General features: G+C 28.4%; 1 protein-coding gene across 2 annotated transcripts; it reads left to right on the forward strand.

Moving 5' to 3' along the window:
• The first annotated feature begins 191 nt into the window (after nucleotides 1-191).
• On the forward strand, nucleotides 192-16,808 carry LOC130893963 (histone deacetylase 6). Of its 2 annotated transcripts, none has more exons than XM_057800438.1 (13): nucleotides 192-519; nucleotides 581-638; nucleotides 5,093-5,304; nucleotides 6,341-6,521; nucleotides 6,669-6,940; nucleotides 8,042-8,234; nucleotides 8,737-8,796; nucleotides 9,416-9,875; nucleotides 10,251-10,426; nucleotides 10,760-11,076; nucleotides 12,555-12,750; nucleotides 13,693-13,972; nucleotides 14,593-16,808. In XM_057800438.1, exons 1-13 carry the CDS (start codon nucleotides 497-499, stop codon nucleotides 14,844-14,846), a joined length of 2,682 nt encoding a protein of 893 aa, XP_057656421.1. In that variant the 5' UTR covers nucleotides 192-496; the 3' UTR covers nucleotides 14,847-16,808. The 2 variants fall into 2 exon arrangements, with proteins under 2 accessions (XP_057656421.1, XP_057656413.1); XM_057800430.1 differs by lacking the exon at nucleotides 8,737-8,796 and adding an exon at nucleotides 8,832-8,891 and having other exon boundaries at nucleotides 287-519.
• The last annotated feature ends 1,375 nt before the right edge of the window (nucleotides 16,809-18,183 follow it).

The following is an 18,183-nucleotide window of genomic DNA, read 5'->3' on the forward strand; positions in this document are numbered from 1 at the left end:
CAAATCACTTGAGATTCATCAATGGTCGAACTAATAAGAATAGTATTCGTCAAACATTCATCACCAAATCTTATATTATATCGAATTTAATAGCTCCGTATAAACTTGGTATAATATGCTGAAATGTATGCAATAACAATATTTGTAATTTGTAGTTAGATTTATGAAAAAAGCATGACATAATTCTCATTAGTTTTTTCATTTCACGTAATCATGAGTGTATTTAAGTAGCTGAATTGATTTTTATCAAAATGTAAATGTTGTCGTTTCCAAAATTTTCACAGGTTAGATTTCAGTGTCAAGCAATTATGAAGTATACTCGCGAAAAAAGCCCTAAAACAAAAAATAATCTGCTAAAATCAACAGTTTTCGAATCTAGTTGTGTCATATATTAATCTCAAATAATTTGTATATATATACAGACAAGTATCACCTGTTGAAATATTCAATTTTATCTGTGATAGTTTTTATTTTATATTATTTAGGACGAATCAGAATGGAAGAGAAAGATAAAAAAAAGTAAGGTATTCACATGTACTTTATATTGACTCATTTATTTATATGATAATTCATGATTTAGATTTGGTTCAGTTGCTGGAAATCCTTCTGAATGTTCTGCAAAATCTTCTAGACAAAAGGTAAATTTATTCTTAATCTATTTATCTGAAAAAATAAATTCCAGTCAGAAAATAAGTGCAATATCCGTTTTTATTAAGGGTGACAATTAAATAGTTCATATAGATCAACAACAAATAAAATGTTTATTCAATATCATTGACAGTGGGTGAGATTAACTTTTTGATGATATTGAGATTCAAGAATTTTCTAAATGAATCATAATATAGTTTCTACCACTCAAATGAAGCGAAAATTGTGCAGTATTTTTTGTTGAGAAAAGTAATACAATGGGATAGTTTTAGAAAATTTACGAATCCTTGTATCTGACACTGATAAATAATATGTTTTATTAATCATATAAATATAAAATAGTCATTATGAAGTACAATGTGTTTACACATTAATGTATTTCTCTATATATGAGTAGTTTTTGATTTGGTTGTGTTTTATTTTGCAACTGCCTCAAACTTTCCTGGTTTACGAATTTATGATTTTAATCTGATTTATAGTCCCAACTAGTTTCTAGTGCACAATTATCATATTTTCATTCCAAATATACTATAATGAAATTATATTATAAATAATATTATTATTGGAATGCACTTCAGATAGGAAAACTCAATTTTTTTTATATTCCATAAATCACAAAGATTTTTGCTGACACTGAAATGTTTTAGAGTTAATAACTGAGTTTCTTACAAGAATAAAAAGAATAGTAGGTTATAAGATCCTACTTATAATTTCATTGTATATATTTGTTATTGTTACACTTTCTAATATTTTCCAAATTAATGTACACAAAACAATTTTCATAGTTATAGCAATATTTTTAGTCAGATTTAATAAGAAGCAGAAGTAGTAGTTTAGAAAAAGGAGCACTAATGGTGTTTAGCTATGAAATAGATGATATCACCAACCTATATAAAACTAATTTCTCTTAATGATCTAATCAATAAAATTGTAAATTACTGAATCACTAGTCAAGATAGATTATTAATTATTTTCTTCAAAAAGGAGTATTGAATTATAAATTTCACTCTATTTTTAAAAAACTTTATTCACAAAAAAAGTTACTATTTTACAAATGTTAAATGAACTCAATTAATTTCAATTAACAAAATTACTTAAAATGGTATTTATAATTCCTATTTATTTTGAAATAAATGCTTGGTAAGTATTTATGGAACGTAATCTTTTTATGTTTTAATTTTTAAAGTAATCTGGATTTTTCTAGATGTAACTTCTCCATCCCTAAGAATTAAAAATAATGGAGATATTTTTCAGGTCCTGTTTTCTTTCTCCAATTTTGAATTCTTTCTTCTTTTCTTCAATGTTCTCTCTTCTAATTACTCCATAACTTGAAAACAAATGAAAATCGAATAAGAACGTATGAGTTTTTTTACATTATTTTCACGTGTATAATACACTCCTAGAGTTTGGTGCGCTTTTCCCGACTCACCCTGTAGATCTCTTTTTTTCGACACTCCTATTTTGTGAACCAACATAGAAACCAGATTTATTATAATACATTCTAATAGGTACTGTTCCAAATAAACTTGTGCTTATAAACGTGGCCTTTCGTAATCAACTTACTGAACGTTTTGGTCTGTCTTTTTATTTCGTCATGTGAAAGAAACTTAAAAATAACAGAATATTTATATTTTTGTTTTCAATAAAAATATAGATAATTGCCTTATCAATGAATTTTAAAAATATATGAGAGTATACAGTAGATTTCAGAATAATTTAGAAAGTTATTATCACACAAAATTGTTTGTCTTTTATATTTCAAAATTGTATTTTACGTAGAGATCTACTTAACAGAAAACATATTAATACTATCACAGAAACAATAAAATTTTCAGAAAATATAAAATTGAAAAATAATGTAACTTTCAAAAAATCCTTCAAGTCAGTAGGTCAACCAAAACATTTACAAGAGTATCTCTACAAATATATTAATAAGTTTAATAGGTTTTATTTTGTTATCAGCTTAGACTGTATGTATCAATCTTCCTATGTAACAGAATCTTAGAATTTTTGCACAAGTATCACGGATTGGTAACAATATATAAATTTGTAACATTATCTTTTGGACTCCATTTTTTCTTCTCTTATTAATGGATCAGTTTAGTTCAAAATGTGCTTGTCAAGGACCAATGACAATACAATAGTTTTATAGATGTTTATTATCCTTGCCAGGACCACATGTCACAGACTTTGGATTCGATTTTTTACTCACTTCAAATGATCAGATAAAATTTGTCAGTCAGGGATCGACGACTAGTAATTAGTATTTCACCCCATAGTCCTTATCAAGCTTTATGACTGTTTTCCGGGGAGAAACGGCGTCCGCTTTATGTGAAATGGCGTTATATTAATAGAAAAAAATATTGATTGAAAATTATAATCAAGAGTTCTATAAAGAACTTGATTGCTAAAAATTAACGGAAATATTGAGCACCCACGCTTTTAGAATTCTCATTTTCTAGTAATTCATTTTATTGATATCTTTTGAATAATTATTTGGTTTTTAAATGTGATCCTATTGAGATTTTCAATGCCAGCTAATTTTAGATTAAGTGCTACTTAAAAAGAATCTGTAGATTTAAATACATATTCTGACACGTCTATTCGTACCATTTTCTGGTATTCCTAAATTATAGTTGGCACTGATTTGATTGCTTTAGATGACACAATAATATGAATATTTTTATAAAGAACAAAATTAGGTGGAAATGTCGAAGATATGTATTGAATAATACATTGAAATATATCTAAAATAAGATAATTTATTCGCAATATTATATACATTTCTATATTGTAATCTGTAAAGATATCACTAAATCTTAGAATGATTGATAACTTGTTTGTTGAGGTATTGCTTATTTTTGTGAGTAATAATATATGATAATAGTTCATATATCTATTATTTATGGTAACGGAGCTGGGAAACTTATAGGTATGTGTATGGAAACATTTCATATCCTACAATGGAATAATATTTGAATGGAACGTATAATTCTAATTATCACTTTCATTGAGTTTTTTCATATTAATAATAATCTTGCTTAATTTCTATTGTATAATATATGCAGACCAATTAGGTCTACCTCTTTTCCTCTAGCTATGTGATATCTTCCATGCAACTCATTTCAAGACTCTGTATTCGTTCATTCTATAAACGCGCTGATCGGTGACTCATTGAAAAGTGTGTAAATTTCATGGTTGATCTTCTCTCCCATCCTAACTCTGTCTGCTTTCCTCCAAAAATTTTTCTTAGTATGTTTCTTTCCCAGATTTGAAATTTCTGTTTAGTTTTATTCGTCATTATCCAGGTTTCACAGGCGTATTTTAGGGTGGGTCTCAAAATTGACTTATAGTTTCGTAGATCTGGATATCTCTATCAATGTTAATATCCTTCTAAGACTGCCTGTACAGTCGTTACTAGTACTGTTATTAGTTGTTTTGTGGTTTTCTTCAAGCTTTGTTCATACTATCATAAGCTCTTTTGAAATCAACAAAAAAAAATATGTGTTGGTATCTAATATTCATTTTCATTCCTCTATAATTTATTTTCACACAATGTGTTGTCTTCCTTCTTGTAAATGTTTAATATAATGCCTTTCCTTCATGCTTCTGGAATTTTCTTGGTTTTCCAAATCTGACAGAGTAAATTGAAAATTTCTTCTTTAAGCTGTTTACAGCCATCAACTGTGCTTATTTAAATTCAATTGGATTAGCACACGGTGTTGAAACTATATTTTCATTTACGTATTTTTTAAAGTTTAATGGAATGAAGAACTCTTTGGTATCAAGAAAAAATTTTATGGAGGATTCTTGTATGTCTAATTTTGACGATGTTAGATTCGGAATTTGTTTACTTGGTAATGAGAGATACAGAGTATTATCTAATATTACTCGTAATATTGTATGTATAGATATTTGACAAATTATTCTCTGAACAATTGATAGTTCATATCCCCATTGCAATCTGGAAAAGTATTTCAAGTTTCTTGATAATATTAATGCCTTATCTCTTTTTAAAATTGTAAGTTGACCTCTAGTTCAGCAAGTTCCAGCAACGAAGCATACCTTATGAGTAGTTTGAGAATAGTAACTCATGCACTAATTGACCCAATCAAGGCTTTTTACTTGCAAATAAATCTCCCCCCGTATTTGTCGGTTTTATCTAGTAATGTTTATTAACCTTTGAATTTTGATAGGAATATCTCTTATCCATTAATCTCGGTGCTATAAAAGTTGAAATATTGTAGGTTAATTAAATATAGCTTTACTCGTTAGTTTTCAGTTGCACTGGATAACAAACAGTAAAAAATATTTCAGTTGTCATTGAACATGCCTCTGTGTATTGATTGTCTCTTGAAAAATTCTGATATGTTTCATAAGAAAATATAATTTTTTTATTTTATTTACTCGTCATTTGAACAAAATTTCTCCAATATTTTTACAGTTGAAAAACCTAATAGCAGAACGAAGGAGGCAGAGACTGGATCAAACTATGATTCAACCCGAATTAATGGACCCTTATGAGGCTGTGAACAGGTACAAAGTTGCTCAGTTCAAACCAACTGGATATATTGAAGAAGGAAATTCAGTACATTATTGTATCTGGGATCCAAATTATCCCGAAAATCCTGAAAGGGTAGCTTGCTCAAAAAGGAGGTATGTAATTTAAATACAAAAATAGTTTCAGAACATTACATTTACATCAAAGTAAGACAGCAAATGCTTTTTCTATTTTTGTTGCAAAATTCGACTCATTTTTTGCACAATCGTCGTGACTCTCGTGGTGAAATTGTCAAGTAATAAGTGGGGAAAAAAACCATTTCTCTTGAAGCTTAAAATTTAATTCTAGTGTTATTCATTACAAGACAATACTCCAATGAATATCTCACCTCTAATCAATTCTGAATACATAGCAATTGTTATTCCAAAAAGGTAACACACATATCTAACTAACATATCTCAACCAGCAACAGCACTAAGATCATCAAGATTTGGTAGAACAATTGAACCTATAAATAGACTTGATTATTAATAATACTTAAATTAGTAATTACAATATTATTCTCATGGTAATTGAAAGTTAATATTTGAGTTATTTGAGTATTTGAGTAAGTTTAAAAAGCATATTTCTAGTTTACAAAGAAAAGAAGATGTATAATATAGACATCTAGTGTAAAACTTGTACATCAATTCAATTAAAAATACAGTTTTCATATGTTGCGTCAACTGTTTAATTATTTTCTTCAAAAGCGTCCTTATAAAAACTACAACGTTACATTTCTGCCTTCGGTAAAAAAGTGTAATACATTGCAATCATTTGAAGAAACAAATAATATTCTGCCTTAGGTAAAAAATTCGTATTTGAGTCGTGGTGCAATTTACTATAAACAATGTTTACGGAAAGTTTAAGTGTCGAGGTTAGGAAGCAACTACCGCAATTGGTGAAACGCATCAATCCAATGAACCGACAATACCTACTGTAAAAATTATCTTATTTAAACTTGTTCATAATATAAAAAAATAAGTGTCCACAAAATATCCTAAAATATCAGTGATGCGATAATTTTTGTAGATATATATATATATATATATATATATATATATATATATATATATATATATATGTATATATATATATATATATATATATATATATATATATATATAAATATATATTCTTTTTTTGTTTCAGATTAGAAGACCTTGATTTAATAAAAAGATGTAAAAAAGTTTCACCTCAAAAATTTCCAGAAGATGTGTATCTTAAATTACACAATAAAGAATTATATGAGAAGCTTAAAGATATTAAAAATATTTCAGAAGACAAACTACAAGAATTAGCTTCAAAATACGATTCCGTTTTTTTTACACATGTGAGAGATTATTTTGCTAATAGTTAGAATATAGAACGTTAATCCAACCACAGTTGATTTAAGTAAATATTGATAAGATCATTATTCCAAAAAACATTCATAACTTGCTCTGCTGTAATTTTTATAACTAGACTGTTTCATTTTTAGGCAACATTTACCTCTTCAATTATTGCTGCCGAAGCAGCAATAACATTGACCCTAGAAGTAGCAAGAGGAAATTTGAAAAATGGATTCGCCCTAATTCGTCCACCTGGACATCATGCTATGGCGGATGCGTTTTGTGGATACTGCTTCCTCAATAATGTCGCTCTTGCCGCTCAGGTAGCTATAGACAAGGGATTAGCTAAAAAAGTTCTTATTATTGACCATGATGTTCACCATGGCCAAGGCACACAAAGAATGTTTTATGATAGAGATGAGTAAGTGGTATGCTGCTAATATTATTAGTTAATATACAAAACCAAAATTGTAAACTGTCCATCCATAGACGTTTCGACGTAACCATATAAATTAGTGTTTTTAATCAATTACAATAAAGTTTTTATAATGTGAGTCATCATCAACTAATGGACATTGTTAAGACAAAGCATTAGATAGTAATGATAAGAAAATCATCAATATTTATATTATAATAAATCGTTAACATTGCTGAATATATACATGGAAACATTAAGTAGGTGGAATACCATTCATGAAGCACAGGGAGCACCTTAAAAGAGGCGGATGTCTCGGTGACTTCTGTAAGAGTATCAAAGATGTACTGACTTATGAATTGATTTGAGAAATAAGTTTTATTATTGAATACTAAAAAAGATAATATTAACAAATAGAATTATAGCTATACTACTCATAAAAAGTGAAAATTTTGAAATAGCTGAGTAGTTTACTTATCTATGGTGAATTGCATAAATCAATATACTCAGAAAAAGCATTGAACGAGATGTGGATGTATTGAAAAACTCTAAGACTCATGGATAGATAGAGTAACGAATAACAAGGTGTTGAAGAGACCTTGAAAGACAAAGATATTATAATAGATATAAAAATTAATGCACCACTCATATTCTTCTCAATATTGTTTATTTATTGATAACTTACTGTACGATAAGTAGGTAGGTCATGGACCTTGTTTGACAGTGACTGTTATTATTTAAGTTGACTATAGTATTACATAATATTGTTTTGACAGTAATTCGTATTAAACCTCAGAATATATGATGGAAAATTATAAAAAGCCAATAAAATACGTCGCTATTGGTTTGCACAATATTTTTTTTATAATTGTGTGCTTAATGTGGATGCCCTACATAGAAGAACAGTATCCTCATGAAATATTTTCTTTATATTGACGGTCGTATAGTCTGCAGAATGGAATAGATAATCTAGAACTAAAAAGGAAGTAATTTTCTATATCAAACGAAAATAAATAGAGTGTGTCAATATTGTTAAGCTTATTGTTATAATTTCCTTTAATCTAATTCATTAGTTTAACTATGTACCAATAGATCACTAAATTTTAGTGTCCTTTATTTCTCTATTCATCGGTATGAATATGGAACTTTTTGGCCAAATCTAAGAGAAAGTGACTCAGATTATATAGGAGATGGAAAAGGAAAAGGGTATAATATTAACATTCCATTAAATGTAACTGGACTAGGAGATGCTGATTATTTGACAATAGTATTTAACATTTTGCTTCCAGTAGCATATGAAGTGAGTACATTTTTTATTTTTTAAATGTTTATTGATTGCCCTAGAATGAGTGAATAATTTACACTATTTTAATTTAAATATTATATCTGTACTATATATACACAACTGTTATATACACAACACTAACTTCTTATGTACAAACACACCCAAGTAAATTACTTTATACTTGAAAAAATTAAATTGATTCTCCAATAAAGACTAGAAAGTCAAATGTGTAGATCTTAATATGAAGTATTAAAATTATTATACAAGTAAATATGAAAAAGTTACCTTTTAATGTTTGATTAAACTCTCGATTTCTCATGTTTAATTAGTGGTTTCTTATCAATGAAGGTTGGAGTAATGAAGAAACCACTTTTGAACGTTATTAAGTAGTGCACAATTTAATTTGATCATGATTAAATACGCCTAGTGTGTGCATACAAAGAACAGTTATTGAAAGGTGTGTAGCCTTCAAATTGGGTTATTAACATACCTAATGGTTACTATTTCTGCATTTTAGTTTAAACCTGACCTAATAATTCTATCAGCAGGATATGATTCTACTTTAGGATGTCCAGAGGTAAATATGTGAAATATACTTTTTAATTTTTTTAGTTTAATCCAGATTTAATCATTATATCGGCAGGCTTCGACTCATGTTTGGGAGATGAAAAGGTGAGATATCGAAAATGTAGGCATCAATTCATCTTTTGTCAATACAATATTCAATATTTTTTCATAAGGTATTAACTAATAATATATTAAGGAAGACTTGAGTATCGTAGATTCACAAAGTAATATATAGATAAATATTGTTACATCATATAAGTCGCCTATTGCCTCTAAATTCAGAAAGTTGCCCATATGACTGATGAGTGATTTTCTTTTTTTTCCAAGATATCCTTGTATGGGGACGATTAAATTTAATTTTTTTCTCACAATAACTGAAATAAGATTTTGAGAATAGGTCGTAATTATTATGATATTATATTTACGACATATAATTTTGAAAAATGTGCTTCATCCTTAAACAACATTAGATTCAGAAATTGAAGATTTACTCTTAAAAAATGTTAATGTGGGATTTTTAAAATAGTTAATGCTACAAATATATTTTATGGCATTATTTGAGAATTCATGATCTGACAACCTCCATTCCTGTATTTTGTTTGTCTCCTAATTTTTGTTTTATGTTTTAGGGGGAAATGTTAGTATCTCCTCACTTTTACGGTCAGCTGATAACACTGTTATCAGGTCTAGCTGACGGCAAACTAGCTGTATGCCTAGAAGGGGGATATTTTCTTGAATCTCTTGCAGAAGGAGTAGCATGTACTATAAAAGCACTTCTTGGCGATACATGCTATCCGATTTCTTCTGAATTTGAAGTACATCCTACACTTATCGACGTCATTAATAATACAAAATACTTTTTAAGAGATTATTGGGAATGTTTCAAAAATGATCCGCTGTTTTCTTTCCCGAAAACTCTAGATCTGGAGAATTGCCTTGAAATTTCTAGAGATACAGAACATTTGACTTGCATTTCTTATAAACACGATTCACAAGTCCCTACGATTTTTGAAACGTACGGCTTTTATCCGCAAAGAACGGAGGAAGAACACAAAACATTTCTGAAAATGATATTAGATCTTAGAAAGGGTAAGATACAGATACTTCGTGATTTATTGTTCAATTTAGCTCTAAATCAGTGAACAGAAATAAATATCTGAAATATATAAAAAAAAGGAAATTAAAAATATATTGATTTAGATGGGGTCGAATCAATCACAACATAAATTCACCAATAATGACATTAAGACTATGAACCAGAAACTGATAATTGTTAGTTTTCTCTATGAAAACGCGAATATCAGCAAAAATTTCTTTCCAGAATTTCTTTTTAATATTCTTATACTAGTACAAAAATACTTCATAATTGCCCACAAAATGGAATAGGATAGTACTTTATCTATTTCTAAAGTGATTTGCCACAATGTTAAGTTTCACTAATAGCAATATTTTTTGTGATTTTAGAATATTCACAAGGACGCAAAAGTGTCAATGTTGTTGGTTACGCTTATGATGAATTATTACTTAGACATAAAGGTAACGAAAAATTCGGTAAATTTCCAGAAAGACCAGAAAGAATTGTAGAGATATTGAGGAGTTTAGACAATTTTGGAATATTGAAACGTTGTCAAAAAATACAGGTAAATGTGAATATCGTTGAAATTTAATTCAGTTCTTGAAAAATGAAAAATATTCCATTTTGCCATTAGCTGAGGAAACAGATGGCACCATTATTTTCTAGTGACATTTTGAATTAGTTCCATCAGATGTTCCATTGCATTATAATTATCACTTAAATGTAGCATGATGTGTTTTGATAGTTGTATGCATCAACATATGGGACTTTAATGTTACTCCTGTTTTATTCAGAATATATATTCTTTTTTACTAGTTATTCTTCGTGGAATTAATATTTTCGTATACTTGTTTATGTGATCTTTAATATGATAAATGATTTTTTGTATTATTTCTAGCTTTCTGAATTTAATGAAAGAAAATGGATAGAAAAGATCCACAAAAAAGAATACATAATTGATGTTCTTGAACAGCGAAATCTTATCGAAAAAGCTGACTGGTTTTTCAATGCAGAAACAACAGACTGTATATTGAAATGCATCTCATGTGTAATTTCATTGGCCGAAAATATACATCAAGGATCTATTCGATCTGGTGTTGCTGTTGTTAGACCACCTGGGCATCACGCATGTTTTGATGAAGCCAATGGATTTTGCTTTGTTAATAATGTAGTTATTGCAGCTCAATATTTAATCGAAGAGAGAAAGTACAAAAGGTAATTTTCTTTTATTATATACTAGAAAAATATATTCACATTACATCAAGATCGTTCCTTAGAAATATAGAGTACTGTTATCCTCAACAGTTGTATGATAAATAAGTCTCCACTCTAATAAAAATTACATTAAAATTTATATAAATAAAAACATTGTATTAATCTCAGAAGTGGGATAATATGTATGACAAAATTTGGAACTGAGATAACAATTTATTAATAAATGATAGTCTATCACTTTCAATGTAATACAAGGTATATTCTATGAAACATTGACTGTTTTGTAGAACTTCCATAATGGGGATTTTATTTTTATGGAAGATAATATTTGTATGGATAATATTACTATGTTGATATGGAAAATAACCTGCCAAAAATTTTTAGAGAAGATTAAAATTTATCATTCCAACTCTATACCTCCACGCTGAATTTCCCTAGTACAAATAATTTTAAGTACTATATATGGGTGAATATAAAAAATTGGACTAGAATTTGTCCTATTTTGCAAAAATTATTTTTAACAATAATGTTTACAAATATTTCCATTATCTAATTAAATGAAAGTAGCTGGCATCCACATCCACCTGACCACCCAATAGTTCGTCTAGGTAAATACTAAGCCACCCAAGAGCTGCACATTCTATACATTTTAGATGTGAAGTCAGTATAAAATTTTCTTGATGTTGCAACATTTAATTAAAGATAATTGCTTAAAAAATAGTTCAAAATAGCTTGCCCAAGATATTCCCAGCCTATTGTGAGTTGTATGTGCGATTGAGGTGTCCCGAGTGCATGTGCGTTACAGGATACTCTCATGATCTAAATGTTCGGAAACTGAACGAGTTAATCGGATCGTAATATGATATGATCGTTTCTACCTTAGTAGACGGGTTGTTTAATTTGTGTATAGTTTTTTGAACTTTGAGAATTATTTATTTCCCTTAAATGACTGTCTACTATTAATTTTCATGAGCAGTGTAATTCGTAGGTTATAGAGGCTTGTAGTTTCGATTCTTTTCGGCATTTCAGCATAAAAATAGCTTATTAGTATTAAACTTTAGAGCAAAATCTGCGTGAAGGAGTAAATCTTGGATAACTGCTCAATAACAATTAAACATCTATTTTACAACTAAATGAAATATCGTGGAAAAACTAAAGCACCGCAAAGTAATAAAAATCCATGTAGACAACATTCACACATTGCCTATTACCGAGGATGGAACTTGTAAAAAAACTTGTTCCATTGACAGTCTTGGTATAGATTCATATAGCCTCATGTATCGTATTTGATGCAACACATTGCTTCTAATACAACACTTCTATGGAAAGTAGAGTATTTGTTCGTGTTTCAGTTGATTAGGTAACGTTATATTTTAAATTGATTCTTGATTAAAAGTTGCAAACATTGGATGTAGTGTGATACATTTCTTGCTCTTTTTGTCCAAACAAAAACTTTTTATGATTAAAATTTGTTTTAGAGTGCTTATAGTAGATTTTGATATTCATCATGGTAATGGGACTCAAAACCTTACTTATAGTCGAGATGATATTATGTACATTTCCCTTCACCGCTTCGATAAAGGAAAATATTTTCCATTTTTAGATGAAGCTGATTATAATTATGTTGGTAGCAGTACAGGTTTAGGATACAATATTAACATACCCTTTAACAAGGTAAGAAATCACGTCTACTGTTTCAATACAGTGAGTCATTTAAAAGTTCATGATAACAAATGTGAAAATATGAGGATTTGAGTTCTCTAGTCTCAAAAGCTGCTATATCTTATCCGAGGTATGGAAATCAAAAACTATTGTAAGAAAATTAGTAGACATATCAATAACCAACAGAGTAGTTTAAAATGTGGATAAAATAAGATATTTCAGCAATGACTTTCGTGACAATGGATGATTTTGAGAATAACTAAAGGAGTTTGCCGGTTTTAAAAACCTTTAAGGAGGAAATAACCGATATTGAAACAAATACCTACATTTATTGACAAATGCAATAAATCTAAATAATCTAAACTACTTTCCCTCTTCTCAACTTCTTCACATACCAAATCTACCTCTTTATTCTTGGCTTCCGAACGTTTTATATTGACATAAAATTTCAGAATTTCTTAACATCGCCAATTTAGTTCAGATGGTAGATATAATTTGCTTGTCGTTTTGGATCGGTAGTAGTAAGGTCTATAACTTTGAAACTTTCAATAAACTGCCTTTTCAAACTACTTTGAACACTCCTGTAATCACCACCTCTTGTTTCTTCATCCAAAATACTAAAATTTTGCGAATAACGTTTTAAACCAGCAGTATAATAGAGGTGCCCTATATTGAATATGATACGATGTTTTAGTTTACGATATTTATTGGACATTAATGTTTTTGAATGAAAATAATTATACTATTAGATAGAAAATTGAATTAGGATTTTAATGACATGACATTTTTCGAATATTTTGGAAATGGCTTCTGAAACTAGACGACTCAATTATATTTTATTTTTGGGGATACCCAATTTTATTCGAAATTTAACCTAGTGACAGTAATTTTTATAATTTCTTCATATTATCACTTAACACCATATCTTGCATAAAGTTCAGTTGTATCTTTTAGGGTAATAAGACTGATCATGATTATTGGACTGTTTGGCTCAAACTAGTTCTTCCATTAGCATACTCCTACAATCCAGAATTTGTAATTATATCTGCTGGATTTGATGCGGGATATTTTGATCCACTAGGAAATGGTTATAAATTAACACCTGAAATTTATTCACATTTTATTCAAACACTTAAGCCACTTGCATCAGGAAAAATCCTTTTAGCGTTAGAAGGTGGTTATCACCTTGAAAGTACTGCTCTTTCATTGACTTTGTGTATGAAAGCACTTTTAGGTAAGTAATATATTCGTTAACTGCTCTGTCTATGAATTTGTTACTTGAAGTTGCTTGTTGCTAGCGTATTACATATAAAATATAAACCAACAATAACAACTTTCTATTTATTCACCCATGTATATGTTTTTGAAGATGTTTTGAAAGGTATTATACCTATACATAAAACATGTTCTGAGAGTTAGTCACCTTAGAACAGGTGACAACCAATTGGCCAATATGAGGAAAGAAGTAATCTTGTACCATGGTCTTACAAACAGGTTTTTAAACAGATCAATTTCTACAGATAGGCGTGGTTCTCATGTTGAAATAGTCATGGCGCGGTGCTGCTACCTAGGGATCGACGTGGGTAGGGTTGGGATGAAAATTTTGACATAAAGCATTCAACCTAAAATCGGCGAGTGCTTCATAGAATGATTCTATATCTGGATAATATTTTTAAGTTTTAAGCTTCAAGCTGCTCAAACTTGTATAAATATATGAAGAAGATTATATGGAAGTACTGAAGGGCTGGTCAATTTACGTAAAAGTTATTTTATGTAATCACTGAGTGCTCCCGCTCACACACTTTATTTTTCCGAATCCGTTTTTAGTAATAACATATTTTTTTAATTTTTTAGGTGACCCTTTACCAGTTCCTAAATTTTCCGATAAAGTTGACCAGGACACATGTGAGACCATTCAGAAAGTATTATCAGTACATCGCGACAAATGGAAAATCTTGAAGGTGAATAAGAAAATAGCAAATTTCTCCTGTACCGAAAAAGAAAAAACAGACCTTGACAGCTCTTGCAAAAAGGAAATTGAGAACGGAGGAAGCGTGGAGAACTTGAAACAAAAATTTAAAAGGAACATTATATATAATGACGTTTAATGCAAAAATTCTATTAATATTCCAATTAAAATTCTGAAATTATATATATGTTACAGTAGATGTACCCTCTTGGGAAATGTACACTTTTCCCAGTAAGTTAGGTATATGTGAACGGAATATAATGTATATGTACATTTCCCGGCAAATGTCTCTCTTGCCATCACGTTTTGGTAAATGTGTACTCTTGCCTTCACGTTTTGATAAATGTATACTCTTACCAGCATGTTTTAAGAAAAGTTGGAATACAAATAATTTAAAAATCTTGCTGCAGTAAAAAAAAATTTATTTAAATAAACATAATACAAAAGGCTTCATTAACGAAAATTATTTCAATTAAAAAATGTAAATGACAAACAAAACATACTTTTCTTCGCATGTTATATAATATGTCGTAAGTTATGATCCTAATATTCCTAAATACAATTTTCGTCCTAGTTTTCAGGACTAATACGATGGTAATCAAACAAATAATAATAATAACATACTTTTCTTTATTATAACAGTTAAATTTTTTTAAAACTATAAAGGAACATATAGAAATTCTATAATGAAAAGAGCAAGAATTGGTATTGTGGCACTTGGAATTACATAATATTCTAGCATTTTTACAACTGCATTTTTTTGAGGAACATGATCTTTCTTTCTTGAGGAACATCTTCGTATGATATAAACTTTTGTTCCCAAATGGCGAATTCATGCCTAGAATAAGATTGTTTTAGAACTCCCTGTTTATTTCCTAATTTTATATAAATTTTTTATAATTAATAATACAAATCAAATTTTTTGTATCCATTTTACCACGATCAACGTCGCAAAATGCTATTATGCTACCTCTTTCTTTAAATCGACTTATTAATTTTTCTTCCTTCCCTACTACTATTATATCGTATCTTTTCAGCCGGCAGAAATCTACATCAATTTTATTCTTTTCTTTTAACTTTGCTGCCTTTACTTCCAATAATATTTTTGTCATACTGATGCTGGTTTAAATAAATATTTTTGTTTTTCTGTGATACAATCTGTTCTAGTTGTTCCATTGTTTTTCAAAAATTCTAACTAAAAAAAAATTCTTTTTGTAGAAAAATTAAAATTTTAAATCCATAATTATGATAATTTTAACTATCCTCAGTTTTATTTCTCTAAATATCTTAAATTATATCCAGAAATCTTCAGTTCTGTGGCATTAATTTGTAATGTAGGGTACATAAACATAATAAAATTAACATCATAGATAGAGCACTTGCACGAAATGGGTAACGTGAAATAGCAGCGCCTGCCTAACTAGCCAAAACGGTTGTTCGCGTATCACGCGTATCGCGCACCACATTACTAGCACATATGATTTCGAATTTTGTATGCTCAATTACAAAAACGACATGATCATTCAATTCAAGTACATTTGAAATTGTAAATGTTAGTTGAATGCACATTACCCAAACGAGGAGGCAAATGTGCACTTTTATGAAAAATGATAGTCAAAATTTCAATTATTTATAGGTACATTGGAAGTCTTAAAATAGAAATATTAATTTTGTCTTTTTTTATCATTGAGCAGAATTATTTTTTTGATTCTATTTTTTATTTTAATAAAATGTACTTTTTTATCTATTTCATGGTTTGTTGATGATGTCTTATTTTTTTAACATATTGAATATTGATAAATTGTATTTTTCCTATATGTATAAATAGCTTGACAGTTACAAGGAACCTCATAAATAATCCTTTATTTCCTGCGTTTTAGATTTAATACTAGTAGAATATTTTGATAATGTATCTAATTTCATATTTATTAAAATAAATTTTAACTGTTGAGAAAATTGTTATAAGTGATAAAGTTTAGTGGTAGAGATTTTGATGTTTAAAATTTGTTGTGGTTTTTATTGGCTATATTTATTTATCCTTTTTTTTTAGTGTATTAAAATTTAAATTTCAATAATAAAGAACTGATAATATTGGTAATAAGCATATAGTATGTTGATATATATTATTCATTCAAGAAGACCTATTGTGAAGGATATTTATTCAAGAAAGAATAACCTACATATCATAGATATTTTAAATTACCTTAACGTTTTACTCATGTGTAAAAAAAGGGTTGTTTCCGCGTCCTATTCAAAATATGTAATTATTATCAACTATGAACAAAAGTAGGTCAGGTTTCCAATTCTATACAAGCGAAAGCTATTGGTCAAACACACATCTTGAATGACATATGACATCTTATTGGAATCGTGCTGTTTGGAATAAATATTTATAATGGATTTTTGCAACCCTATATGTACAGTTTGTTAAATTTGACTGTTTATGTATCATTTATTAATAATTAATACATCAGTTTTATTTTCAATTATTCATGTAAAATGTAGCTCATTCACTAATAGGAATATTTATTAACCATTATAAAATTAACTGAATAATTAATGGAATTGTACAGTTTGAAGTATTGTTCTACAATAATTAACAATAAAACTAAAAATATATTCTTAATCTAAATCATTGATCATAAAAACTGTTACATTGTAAATTAATTTTTAAATATCTTTTATTTTTTGAAAATGGAAATTTTTTCATTTAAATGGGAAATATTAGTATATTCTACGGAAATTAAAAGAGAAACAAAGAAATGGTTTAATTTGAAAGTGAAAAATATTATTATTAAAAATATTTTTAATCAAATATTAGTTATTACCCTATTACATATAGTCATAATATACAATATGTACAAAAGTTGATATTCTGGTACTCTTTAAACCATGCTCACACTAAAGCAACTGTTGATGGCGACTGTAGTTTTGATGAGGTCTTCGCACAGTGACTCCGTAGAAACAGCAACTCGTCTGTTGGCTAAAGCTACTATATAATTTCTAATTATTAAAGATCTTATATACTATTACTTCTAAGCGATAAGTACCAGTTGTTTAATTATTTTAGAAGTGACTTTAATAGTATAATTTTTGTTTTGTAATAGTCAGAAGGGCGTTTCAGTTTCCTTGAATTTGCGAAGTTGACATCATTGTTAATTAAAAATTTATTTTGAGGGATTATCACCGAAAATAGATCATAGTAATCAAAAACTTTGGGGTCTATTAGCGGAATTTTCAAAATGTATATAATTTTGTTATTATATGAATAACAAATATATGAATATTTCGTAGAGTAAAATTTTGTCGAAATCAATTTTTAAAGGTAATTAGGTTTTAGTAACTAGTATCAATTTCTAACCATGAGAGTACTATAGTATACAAAAATAATAATAATGGCTTAACACTCCTAATTGATTCCATTATTATTCTGATTATCTTTATTTACGTTATTCCGAATTTTTCTTCATCATTTC

This window comes from Diorhabda carinulata, chromosome 1, assembly GCF_026250575.1.
Source record: "Diorhabda carinulata isolate Delta chromosome 1, icDioCari1.1, whole genome shotgun sequence".
Lineage (NCBI taxonomy): Eukaryota > Metazoa > Arthropoda > Insecta > Coleoptera > Chrysomelidae > Diorhabda > Diorhabda carinulata.